The 13,946-nt window shown below is 43.1% G+C and overlaps 1 protein-coding gene across 2 annotated transcripts in view; it reads right to left on the reverse strand.

Annotated features, from left to right (window-relative positions):
* The window catches only part of CPNE8 (copine 8), a 91,339-nt gene extending 80,259 nt beyond the window's left edge, over positions 1 to 11,080 (reverse strand). Inside the window, exon 1 of one of the 2 annotated variants that reach the window (XR_008206288.1) lies at positions 10,793 to 11,080. Coding sequence is in view for 1 of the 2 variants with exons in the window: in XM_052681144.1 (XP_052537104.1) it covers positions 10,793 to 10,932 (140 nt within the window). In the remaining variant the exon portion in view is untranslated. The remainder of the gene's footprint in view (positions 1 to 10,792) is intronic. The other variant, XM_052681144.1, reaches the window with a different exon arrangement.
* Positions 11,081 to 13,946: the final 2,866 nt, after the last annotated feature.

Below are 13,946 nucleotides of genomic sequence, written 5' to 3' on the forward strand. Positions count from 1 at the left end.
AAGAAATGCTAAGAGCAAAAGGAGAAAGAAGGTTGGATATACTTCTAGAACTTCATGTAGTCTTTAATAGTCTGAGCAGAAAATGTTTTGCTTACGAAAGCATTCTGTTGGATAGTACTCTATTTTCTCAGGAAAACTCACAAATTCAAAAGCAAGAGATGCCAAAAACTTCTTACTTCCTCCTAATCAAAATATCCAGGAAAAAAGGTCTTCTATTTCAACTGACCACAATGAGTAAATCTGTATCACTATGATAAACAGTGCAGAAAAACAATGCAAAAAGAAAACAAGAAATTACTACAGATCATGAGGATTTTTTTCCCCTCTGGAGAAACAGATACATCAAACACCTACAGTGAAGAACTCTGTGAATATCTGTGCAGAAAGTGCTATCCTACAGCCACAGATCCTGAAGGAATTCATTTTGCGCCTTCCAAAACACTCGCAGGAGCACAGATGACTAAGGGAAGAAAAAACAATAGGAGCCATGGCAATAACACCTACTTAGTCTGCTATGGAAAGTACAGAGGAGATTAGAAATACTGGAATAAAGATTTCTTTATCTGTATAATGAGAGCAATTTCCCAAGGGGGGGAGGGGGGGAAGTAATCAGTAAAGAAGAAAAGTTAAAATGCCTTGTGTGGAATCACTTTGTTCATACAACTTCATGAACTCCATAAACATGTCAGTATGTCTATGACAGTTTCTGCCCAGCGCTTTCCTTCAAAAAATTCTGTACTACGTTCAGTGTAAAACTGGAAGATCTCAATTATATATCAGGCTCTTTAAGATCCACTGATCTAGTCAGCAGTGTTTGCTGAACAGAAATCATTGCTATGTGGCTTTGTATGATCTGAACGTAATATAAATATACATACTACATATATGTTGAGAAAGGGAGATCTACCTTAAAAACTAGTGTTTACTCACCTCATTCATATATAATTTGCTTCTATTTTGACTTTTTTAATGATCAATATACTACCTTCCTGTTGTGCAAGCTTTTAAATTTAACCCTTCGTTATACTTAACTGCTACACAGAAGTAAATTCAGTTCCTCCAAAAGAAATTACAGAAATCTGGCACTGAAGGAATTACAGAACTGAATACTTTAATGTGTGTTCCTCTGGTTTCAAAAAACTGTATTACTGGACAAATACATGTTTACACACTGTTTTAAACTGAAACCCCTGGTGATCAAGTCAAGATTTACTTCAGATGAATTTCTTAGAATCCCTCCAACTGCTAAAGCTTTGTTTCTCTTCATCTTTAGATTAGATTTAAGAAAGCAAAGTGCCCAGGGTATCAGCTAGGGTGGAGTTAATTGTCTTCAGAGAGCCTTGTATGGTACTGCATTTTGGATTTTCCGTGAAATAGTGGTGATAACATACCCACGGTTTGTTGTTGGGCAGCGCTTGCACAGGATGAAACTATTTTCAGCTTCTTGTGCTGCCTGCCAGTGAGGGGCTGGTGTTACTCAAGGAGCTCATGTAGTTCTACGCTCTGCATGTGTCACCAGAGCAGCAGTGACACCATAGAGATGTTTTGGCTATCACTGAGCATGCTGGCACCGCATCAGGGCTGGCTCCAACACAAAGCCATAGGCTGTAGGTGGAAGAAAGGAGGAAACACAGCCACCAGAGCTTACCCAAATCCACCAAAGGGATTTTCTGTACGCTATGATGTCATGCTCACCAATAACAGCTGGAAGGAGGTGGGAAAGGAGAATGAAGGACTCTGGTTACGAAAACATTCGTCTTCCTAAGAAATCAGCACACATCCTGAGGCCCTGCTTCACAAGAAGTGACGAAACTTTGCTGACTGGAAGTACAGGATAACTTTCTTCCTTTTGCTTGCGTGCAACCTTTGCTTTCTTTTCCCATTAAAATGCTCCTGTCTCAAACCCACGAGGTGCCTTTTTGTTTTGCTTCTTTTTCCTCCCCCTCATTCCCCACCCCTCCCCACCCATGTAACTATGATGCACGACCAGCCCTGCTTTCCCGGAAATAGCTGAGTATCTGCCTCCAGATAGGAAGTGGTGAATGAATTCTTTATTTTGCTTTGCTTGGTGTGCAGCTTTTGCTTTATCTATTAAATTGCCTTTATCTCAGCCCACCAGTTTTCTCACTTCCACCTCTTCAATTCCCCCCACGTCCCACTGAGAGGTAGAAGAAGCCAGTGGCTGTGTGGTGCTGCGCTGCCTCCCAGGAAACAGCATTCGGTGGTTCGCAAACACAACATTGAGTTATCCATGCAAAACTGATTATTAATTTTTAGAAAGCATGTATTCTAAATATAATATACTCTTCTATGAGCATACATCAGTTTTCTTTTTCACTTGAATTACTCCATGGGGAAGCTTGTATGATGTTGCATTTTGGGATTTTAATGAAAACTGTGGTGATAACACACCCGTGGTTTGTTGCGGAGCAGTGCTTGCACACAGCCAAGGACTTTTCAGCTTCTCATGCTGCCCTGCCAAGGAGGCTGGGCATTAGTCTTCCCAAGCAACCATCACACACACTGAGCCTTGCCTCCCCAGAAGCAGAGAACACCTGCCTGCCAAACGGAAGGAGCAAATGAATTCCTTGTTCTGCTTTGCCTGCATGCGCAGCTTTCGCTTTACCTAATGAACAGCCTTCAGCTCAACCCACATTTTTTTCACTTCTGCCTTCCCAACCCCCTCCCCCACCCCGGGTCAGAGGCAGCTGTGCAGTGCTGAGCTGCCAGCCAGGGTTAAACCACAATAACAATTATTAAACAAATTCATTTTTATTTCCTTCTTTTAATATCAGGCCCGTGTGTCTTTTTTTCTCAAAGAATATCCTGACAAACAAATTTCCTCTTTTTTTTTTTTGTTGTTGTTTTGTTCAGAACTGCATCAATTTCAATGCTAATTTTAATCTGCTTTACATCACAGTAGTCAATGTCTCTCAACCTTAATTGCTACCACTGGACTTCCAATGGTCAGCCCTAGGAAAGGCAATACATGATCCAAAGAATCTACTTGAGTGAAGAGCCCACTTGACTTCCTGCAGAGTAATTTATTCAATATTTTTTTCACTTGTAATGCTAGCTTAAGTAATCATCCTTCCCTAGCTATTTATACTCTCCTATATTGTCAGAACACAATAAAAAAGAAGCTATTAGCCTCCAGATTCAAAATGCCCTGGACCTAAAAGTAGATTAGACAATTTCTCAGAATTTTATCTCCTTGACAGAATGACTGGTTCTTTTAGGAAAGGCTTGGAGGAGAGAAAATGGTGGCTCTCCTGACTAAGAGGCAGTTAGCATGATCTGTTCTGATTACCTCCACTCTTTGGGGCACCTGAAGGTCTGGAAAGAACACAAACATATCTCTGATAAGCATGCTTAAGAAAACATACACAATACTTCTTTGAAGAAGTCACTGACTCTTCTCGTTCACAAGAAGATGAAGAAATAATTGTCAGCCTCCAGAGTAACATTAATCATGAAGTTACAAATATACTGATTCAGAAGTCTTTCTCTTTGAAGAAAGAGGGAAGCAAGGAGCACAGCTGGAGCAGCACAGCTTCCCTACATTTTTATGACTACACACAAAAAACATTATCTGACTAAATGCATAAAAACAGTGTTAGGACAATACCTCTATTAAAACTGCTGACTGCTCTCAGGGGTTAAGCCAACAATAAAGATGGAATTACCAAATTTCTGTACTTATGTATACAGTAACAATGGTTTTGCAGTAGTTGTCTGGGGAAACTGACAGGAATGAAGAAATAATACTCGTGCAGATGAAGCAGACCTGCGTGAAAGTTGAGTTGTTCCATTTTAAATAAATAAAAGTCCATTTATGAACAGTCCCAGTTTTGGCTGGCATGAGCAAACAGCTCACATCACAACCTAACTCTCTTTCAGTACCACACCAATTATTACTTGAAAACAACAGAATGAACCTGCTACATTTATATTTCTAAGGCTGGGCATGCAAACAGTCTCTGGCTCTGAACTTTCAGAGACATAACACAGAGGATGACATTGAGGACCCCAGGCAGTCCAAAGCTCTGGCAGCTCAGTCTAAGGTCAGCTCATTGGTCCTTCTCCAGCTACTTTTATTCAGTTGATACAAATCCTTGGAGATGCTGTTCTAGTTTAGATGTATTTTAATATAACTATAATAATGTATAAAGTACAAAAATTGTTTTCACATAGTTTTTTTCTGAAACAATCATTTAAAGTGTACACATCAAAGAAGTCATTTAGAAAGTGAATCTACCTAGGCCTTTGACACTGTCTCCCAAAATATTCTCCTGTGGAAGCTAGCAGCCTGTGGCTTGGACAAATACACTCTTAGCTGGGTAAGGAACTGGCTGGAGGGCCAGTCCCAGAGAGTGGTAATGAATGGAGTTAAATCCAGCTGACAACTTGTCACGAGTGGTGTTCCCCAGGGGTCAGTGCTACGGCCTGTCCTCTTCAATATCTTTACCGATGACCTGGATGAGGGCATTGAGTGCACTCTCTGTAAGTTTGAGGATGACACCAAGTTGGCTGGAAGTGTGGATCTGCCTGGGGGTAGCGAGGCCCTACAGAGGGATCTGGACAGGCTGGATAGCTGGGCTGAAGCCAATGGGATGAGTTTCAACAAGGCCAAATGCCAGGTCCTGCACTTTGGCCACAACAACCCCAGGCGATGCTACAGGCTTGGGGCAGAGTGGCTGGAAGACTGTGTAGAGGAAATGGACCTGGGGGTATTGATTGATGCTCAGCTGAACATGAGCCAGCAGTGCGCCCGGGTGGCCAAGGCCAATGGCATCCTGGCTTGTATCAGAAACAGTGTTGCCAGCAGGAACAGGGAAGTGATTGTGCCCCTGTACTCAGTTCTGGCAAGGCCGCACCTCAAGTACTGAGTCCAGGTTTGGGTCCCTCACTGCAAGAAAGACACTGAGACCCTGGAATGGGTTCAAAGAAGGACAACACAGCTGGTGCGGGATCTGGAGCTCAAGTCTTATGAGGAGCCGCTGAGGGAGCTGGGATTGTTCACCCTGCAGAAGAGGAGGCTTGGGAGACCTCACTGCTCTCTACAACCACCTGAAGGGAGGTTGTAGTGAGCTGGGGGTTGGCATTTTCTCTCATGTAACTGGTGATAGAACTAGAGGGAATGGCTTCAAGCTGTACCAGGGGAGATTCAGGCTGGACGTTGGGAAATAGCACCTCTGTTAAAGACTGGTCAGGCACTGGAATGGGCTGCCCAGGGAGGTGGTGGAGTCACCAACCCTGGAGGTGTTCAAGGAACATTTGGATTTTGTGTTGAGGGACATGGTTTAGTGAGAACTGTTGGTGACTGGTGGATGGTTGGAGTGGGTGATCCTGTGGGTCTTTTACAACCTTGGAGATTCTATGATTCTATAAATTTGTACAATGAATACAATATTCCTTCTCAGCCACTGTGGGACAGGGGAGGATGCATTACTTACACAGGCAGTGAAAGAAAGAAAAGGAGGAAAATTAATAGAGAAAGCTTTAGTACAGTTAAAGCTGTTATACACTTCCTACTACTCAATCCCTTCTCCGCTTTCCCTTACATTACCTTTCTGAGGTCTAAAATAGTTGGTTTCAACTGTGCAAGGGTTATACAGTGAGTCACCAGTGAGCATCCCGCATCCTGTCTGGGGAGGAGAAGTTGGCAGTAGCAGTGGAGGATCAGATCATCTCAGGAAGATTATGATGTTGACGGTTTCCTTTTCCAAATTCTGAGGGTCCCCACAAGGGGCTACTTTTCCAACCCACTGTTACACCATGATCTCTCTTTGCTGGTCTCTTACTGCATTTTGCATTCAAACTTGCCATATTTGTTACACCTGTTTGGCTCTTGCCCTTTGGTTCCACTATAATTTCAGAAAATAGCTTTGCCCGTATCCAAAGTCTGCTCTTCTTTACAAACCACTGGGAAGGTCTCCACAGGTATCCCATACCTCCGCTTTCCATCCTCCATCTCTGCTACTCTGCCTTGCATCCTGTGTTCCTACGGTGCTCCTCTGCACTACATTATTCTGTGACAGTCACAGATACCTTATTCTGCACTAAACAACCACTTGCTACTGCTATCTATAGAAGAATAATAGCTATGTCGTGTCATTGCACAAGCCAAAGAGAAACTATCTAAGAGGTAGCCACCTGATCTTCAGAAAACCTGCTTTGGTAGCCAAGGAAATCCAAACAAAACATCAAGTAGGCAAAGACAAGTTCAGACAAAACCTGACAAGTCCTGAGACTTCACTCGATACAAAATTTGGTAACTGGTCCCAACAGTGGCAAGACTGCATCTACAGGGCCACACGTCGGCCTTAAATTTTACAGTTAATGTGTGCTTTGCCTAAAGTTCAAATAATACATGTACACACAGGAAAAACAAACTATACACTCTACCAGGAATGCACTTCTAGGATTGTTTTGATGGAGGCCATCACCCATTTATATGTTTTTCTTGAAGCCAGATGGCTGTCTAGGTGGTTTCATTTCAAAGAAAAAACTTGCAAGATCAACCTTTGTTGCCAGCCATCCATAAACATGGATAAACAGATTTTGTAACCAGTCTGGACACATACACACAAAACTACAGGAAAATGAAAAGCAGACTTAGAATCAGGATGAATTTTATATCCTCTGCTCTGTACTATATGGAGTTACAAGCTCAAATAATTTATTGTATCTTTTATCACTGCATCTTTCTGCCACACAGATTTCTAACAAAAAACAAGGAAGTAAATATACTGGCTGGAGAGAAGAGAGCTTAGTAGAGATCAGTCCTTATGACAATCAAAGATAAAATCAAACATGCTTTGGATACCGCAACCAGTAGAAACGAACTGCTTAAGATTTCAGACAGTCAAGCAAATGGAAAGGCAAAAATCCCGAGGCAGTACGTTTTGTTCCTCCATGCCAGAAACCTGAAATTAGATTATTCTCATAAATGAGAATAGGATTTGTTTAATTCCATTCATCCCATTCATTAATATTAAATTGCTGTACAAATTGTGAAACTGTATAGAACTGATCCAAACCAGGCACAGACAACCAATCGTACTTCTGAACCAATCATAAGGAGTACACTCTGCCTTCCTGCACATTATGCCTGGCATGGGAATACAGAAAGTGCAGAACCCGTCCAGCACAAACACAGAATGATGAGGACAGTTCACCTGATTCTGCATAAAGCTTAGCAGACCTGTGTCAATGTTTTGTGAGAATTTTACCATCCCTCAGATAACTGTAGCATCATTGACACAGGTCCTGGTTTCAGCTGGGACAGAGTTTATTTGCTTCATAGTGCCTGCTGTGATGCTACATTGTTGCTTTAGACTTGGCCTTATGACTGCACGTCATAAAGTGATCAAACTACTTCACTTTCCTATAGATACGCAGAAATTACTCTTAGGAAGATAATTCTGTTTGACACCTCCTCAGTAGGTAAATAAACACTAACACAAGGCATGATGAAATTTTTTACTTCCTTGTAAGATAGGGTTTCATAAAGGCTGTGGTTTAATTAGGAGACTCCAGATCAGTGCACCCAGTAACGAGTAGGAGCAGAGATTACCATTATATTAATCATGACAAAAACTGAAAAGCTTGAGATCCCACTGTGCATGTAACTTCACTGGGAGCAGGGAAGATGAGAACAGACCGTGACACTTCTCCAGTGTTTTATTTGATCGCAGTCAATGAAGAATATGACAGACAGGGTCACATTCCGGCAGACACGAGGGCACGCCCAAACACCAGATGAGCAATCTCAAACATTCCTGCTACTTACTTCCCCTTAACGCAGCTTGAAGCTTACCTCAAGCCCAAAGGAGAGCACAAGTTTCTACCTGCAGCCGCTAAGTGTAGATTCAAGTCTAGGCACACGCCTATAATCAGTGCGCTGTGCAAACACATCTTTGGAGAAAGAGAAGCTTTTTGGCTGGAAAACAATAGCAGAGTAAAATATAAAAGAACAACCCATATTCTCTTTCACACATCGACTGAAGAGTCAAAGTCTTGATCCCATCTTCCACCATATGACAATCATCCAAAGCAATGCCAGTTTGCAATTTAAAAAACAAAAAGCAGAGCAGGTCTTCATCAGACCACGAACACATGATGGAAGGAGCTACTGGGTACAAAGGGAGATGACTGCAAGCCCAACTAACTAGACAACCCTGGACTTCTGCCAATACTGGAGGATCCTCCCAGGTGTCACTTTTAAGTTGTCCTGCTACATTAAATCTGGCTCTTGAGCCATAGAATACAGTTCCCTGATAAAATAATTTTAGAGGCTTACAAACCTGTATCTTAGAAGAGCTGGAAAAAGACTGAACTTTTTCTTTGATAGACGCTGAATAGTAATAATTAGAAAAATTAATTTCTTGCTTTTCTAGCGCTTGTAAAACTACAGCCAGTAGTTGGCTGGCATTCGATAAACAATGAGTATTATCCGAAAGGTTTTCGGTCATAAAGAAACCACAAGAAGAGTATCAGCTAACATCCAAGACATCTGTTGGATGCATTTTTCACAGACAAAGTATTACCCATCGTATGAAATGCACGTCTCCCAAAGGCTGCCTCCAGCCCCTACACCAAACTGGCCTTACTGCAATCCCACCTGCATAGTACTGACACCCAGCTAGTCTGATCACATGGACAGCATGGGCATGCCAGGCACGATGAGTTAGGAAATGCCAACAGATGAACCATAATAAAATGCAAGTAGAATCTGTATCCTCGCTGAAAAAAGTAATACAGTAAACAAAAACAAAACACAAAAAACACCACAGAGGTAAAAGTATTGACTAGAATTTGAAATTTCTTTGTGGCGCAGCCAGACATGGAACCTAACACCTTGCACTGCTTCACCTGCCCACCAAACTGCAGCATCTCTACGAACTGGAAGAGGTTCCCACATTTACTATAATCAAGACAAGTATTTAAACAAAAAATACATATACAAAAGACTAATGATCAGCTGGTAACTACTGATGTAAACCAGCAACCAAATTGGTTCTACAACTCTGTAGATACCAAGGAAAAATTAACGACATGACTCAAATCGTCTTTAAAGCATTTCTCTGCATATGTCTGAAAATAAACAGTTGCTAATCTGAAAGAATTCCAGCATTTGCTGAACTTTGCACGCTTGACTCTCACTGTATTTCACAATTTTGTTTAACATTACTTTTCCAGAGCTTTAGCCCAGGAATATTTTTACAGATGAATCACAACCATGTGTTAATGGTTAATCTCTGCCCCAATCATTTCACGCTCAGATCTGAAGCATGATTTTGCAATCAAAAGCTGTCACTGCAGCACATCAAGAAGGAATCACCCTGGAAATTCCTATCCTACACGTGACATCAAGAGTTATCAGGATTAGAAAACGTTTTTAAAAGTTTTTCTTACCCTTGTTTAAGCAAAACAGATGTGGCATTTGAAAGTATGTCAAAGATACATACAAAGAAATTAACATGTAAACAATGTCCTAAGGTTAGTTATAATTAATGTCAGCTATGATCATCTATGTCATACACCTGCAGTTATTAAGCACTGGATGCATTTTCAAATAACTATGAAACTTAGGCTTGAAGAAGACGCTGCAGGCTGCTACAACTAGCCCTTGGAATAAGAAAAAAAAAAACCCATGCCTTTATATATGAACTGGGTCAAAAGCAACATTAAGAATTCTGACATCTGTAATTTTGATAGGTTATCTGAAGAACCTAAAGTAATGCTAGGGGTCCTGTTTGCTTTAACACCTAACAGCATCCCTTCTGTGCAAACATGGGTTCTGTGCTTGCTGCAGGTAAACTTTGTGGAGATGGGCTGAACTCAGTATCTTCACACCTCAGCCACCGACAGCTCCAGTATTCCAAATTCAACCTTACTATATTTGTGACATTCTCTCTTTTTTTTTTTTTTTTTTAATGATAAAATGCTAAAACATGCTTATTCAGGGAATATATTTAGTATGTTTACCAAAAACAAACGAACAAACAAACAAAAATGCCTTAGTAAATACACAAAGGGAAGAGAGGGAGTGGTCTGACTGAAGTTCCGAGCCCTGAACGTCTGCCTTCACAGCAGCAGTGCTAACAGAGGTAATTCCAGGCAACCACAGCAGAAAATGAAGCAGAGCGGCACAAACTTTGTCTCATTTCCCATCAGGAAATAATGACAGTTCCAAGTTATTTGCCAGAAGCTGCCAGTTCCGCTGGCGAGAGGAACCACCGCTCCTCAACTGCTGGGGCATATTTAGAGAGATGGCAAAACGAGAGTGAAAACAAACATAAAAAGATCACAAAAAATATTAATTCCAGACCGCTAATGGAAACGTCTCTGTGTTTCACAGAGAGAGAAAGCGCTATTTCTGAAATCCCGGTAAACAAACCGAGGCCAAATAAACGTGGAGGAGAACTGCACACACTGCGTCCCGTGTTACGGGTCGGCATTTTTAGCAGCAGCGGTCGGGCAAAACGTGGCGAGGCTCCGCGCCAGGTTTCCTAAGAGTTTTGCAAGAGAGCCTTACAAATATACTAAAGGATTACTCCGGATGGGAGTTTTTTTCCTTCCCCTCTGCGGCACTTGGGACAGCTCCAGAAGTTAAACGCCAGCTGAGAACGCAGCGCTCCCCGGCTCGGTTCCACTGCCGGGCGCTGCCTACAGCCGCCGCTCCGTGCCCGGCCGAGCAGCGCGGCTCCGGGGCTGCCCGAGGCGCGGACCCACAGCGCGCCTCCGCGGGAGGGAAACCGCCGCAAGCTCCGCGCCGCCGCCTCACCTGCAGGACACGGAGAGCTCCACCTTGGTGGCCGGGATGCTAGAGCTGAGCACGTTAAAATCCCCCACGGACGCCATGTTCGGGAACCCACCGCTCCTGCCCACTTTCTGCTGCCCCGGCGGCTTCTCCAGCCCGAACATGAGGCAGCGCGGAGGGCGGCCGGCGCCGAAGAAGGGAGGGACGGAAAGGAGGAGGCGGCGCCGGGCGGCCCTTCTGCGGCGCGACGGCCGCTGACCGCGCGCGGAGTCCCGGGCGCTCCGCTCCGCACCGCCTCGCACCGCCGACTGAGGAGCGGGGCGCTGACGTCACCGCGAGCGGGAGCCGCCTGAAGGGAGCGGAGTCCGGCTGCTTGCCGCCCACCCGCCGTTCTCTGCCGTGCGCCGACGGGCCCGTCCCGTCCCGTCCGGTCCCGCGGCCGCTGGCCGCCCACCCTCCCGGTCCGCCAGGGAGAGGATCTCCGCGCCGCAAGCGCCACAACGGCTCCGCACAGGAGACCGCTCCGTGCCCAGCCGGCTCCTCCGCTCGCCTTAGCCCGCTGCCGGCCCGAATTCGTGGCTCAGGCGGACAAACCAACTTAAAAGGAAAGGCGAAGCTCTCTCCTACGAGGAGCTCCCGCTCCTTCACAGCGCTCCGCGCCGCCAGGGGGCGCCTTTTCATCCGGCGCTGCCCCTCAGCGCCCCGCGCCGCCCTCAGGCAAGTGGGAAAGTGCCGGGTTTCTGCCGAAAAAACAGGAGGCTCTGGAGTGAAAAGATGTGCTTCTGCCTTGGTCTTTATTTACACTAAAATGTGAATGTCGTGTTCTCGTGCCTCTGTCTTTCGTTAAAAAACATTAATTCCGCCATACTGAACCTGTTTAAAATAATTCACAGTAATTGTAAAAGTTCGATTACCTTCTGTCTCGCATCATTTTATGTTTCATTTGCTTTCAATTCCATGGTACATAAGTGGCTCCAAACACTCATATCTCATGGCACTTCTGTGGGAAGAAAGGAGTACAATCCCCACCTTGGATGGGAGAGTAAGGCACAGACAAGGGAACCTCTGTGTTGCAGTCACCTGTATTTACACAACAGAACTGCATGAGTTGTGATTAGATGATACATCATATTTACACAACACGACTACATAACTACTTCTGCAGCTACACAATGTGTAGGGAAAGTCAAAGATCACAGAATATCAGCCCAAACCCTTTACAAATGTTATCTACCTTGGCTGTTCATGGCTTTATGGATAGAAACAAGGGAGTTTTCTTTGTTCACTTGTTGGTTCTCTGAAGCCACAAACATTGCTTTCCCCTGTACTTGGCTCCAGTGAGGCCACACCTCATCTGCTGTGTTCAGTTATTAGCCTCTCACTAAAAGAAAGACATTGAGGCCAGAGAAGGGCAGTGGAGCTGTGAGTACATCGAAAAACAATTAAAGGAAAACCTGACATTAGCCACCTTCTCGTCTCCCAGCCAACAGACAGAAGAGCATGCACAGAAAGAAGTAAGGTGGTCCTGTTCACAGGACATATCTGGTGGCAGAAACCCAAGGAAGGTACCACAGACATCTCTATTCAAAAAATTCCAACTTCACACCCTGCTCAATCTTCTGCTTTTTTGCTTTCAGGAATGTGTGAGCTGAATTCTTCTTCCTTCTCTTGTCCATTTGTTGAACGCAAAGCATTGCTCCTTGGGTATCACCATGGTATTTCCTCTTAAATCAGCCTGCTTGAGGTATTCAGTGCAGAAGAGAAGCCACATGCTTTCTCAAGTATGCTAGATGTGTCTGCAGTCAGCCGTGCCAGCAAGCCGAAAGCCAAAACTGCCAATAAACAAAGCAAATTTAGTTCACTCTTATCTTGTTCAGTACAGTGGTGAGAAGGGATAGGTGAAGGATTACTGATACTCTGAGAGACTAATGCCAAGTAGGGACAGGGTGCTAGGGGACTAAGAATTCCTAAAAGACCTTTAAACTCCTTTTCAGCTTTATAATACTGTTTGTCACTCTTTCATAATCGACTATAAAAATCTCAACTTCAGCAGAGGAGCTCACAGGGCAAGGGATGAATAACTTTAAAAACATGAATAGATATAATATAGATATAATACATTGCTATATACTGTATAACTGTTGGCACGGATAACTGAAACGTATATCATGTAAGTGTAACGTGACCTTATATTCTTCCCTACCAAGCCACTGTAGATCACTGCTGAAGACAGGATATGAGGTTAGAATGAAGGCTTTCTTTGGTGATGTTATATTTTTATGTTACCTGATTTTAATCTCCTAATTTGCTTACAAAAAATGGAAATGGTTGATTCCATAAATATGGCATTCAATGAAAATAATGGGGGAGGTAAGGCAATTCATGTCATCAGTATTGCTAGGGACATATTCTTGTTCTTTCATCACATTTACCGAGGCAGAGATATTTTTCTTTCTGCAAGGAAGAACATAGTTATCAAGAAAGTGATTTCTATGGGAAAGTTTGGAATTAAAAGCTAAGCAAAAGAGAGTTGAAAGATATGCACCGGTACTCTAAATATACATTATTTTAATTCCAGAGAGGCACCATGTTTTTGCTCATTCTTAAATGCCATTCTTAAATGCCAGTGAGGTCTGGTGACTATGTCTACAGGTTAGGACTGTATACTCTACCTGGAATTTGCATACAAAATAGCTACCAGATTACAGTGCAAAAAAAACATCAGGACTGTTGTATATACTATGCTGACATTTTAGTAAGGTTATTGATTCTGAATATTTTGGATTGGAAAGCTGGACATTTTCCTCTTTTGTAATCATTAATTTACTATTGTCAGCCATTGCTTATTATCAGACAGCTACATATCTTGTTTCACTACATGCAACCTAATTTTAGGAATGAGGGACTTACTTGAGGTAATTACAGGATGAACAAGCTACACATTCCAAAATAACTCTAATGTGTAACACTGAATTATTGCTTTAGAGCATTACTGTTTCCAGGTTTCAGCACTGTAACTGAACCCAAATGCCACAAGATGCAAATGCTGATTACTCTCCTCTACTTCCTCCTCATCATTCTGCCTTGGCAATTCTTAATTTGACATCTCAATAAAAGTTTTATCATTTAATATTCAGAGCCCTAAAAACAAAAACACACACAAAATCTATATAAGCTA

The sequence above is a fragment of the Tympanuchus pallidicinctus genome, unplaced genomic scaffold, assembly GCF_026119805.1.
Source record: "Tympanuchus pallidicinctus isolate F22 unplaced genomic scaffold, pur_lepc_1.0 scaffold19, whole genome shotgun sequence".
In the NCBI taxonomy this organism is placed as follows: Eukaryota; Metazoa; Chordata; class Aves; order Galliformes; family Phasianidae; genus Tympanuchus; species Tympanuchus pallidicinctus.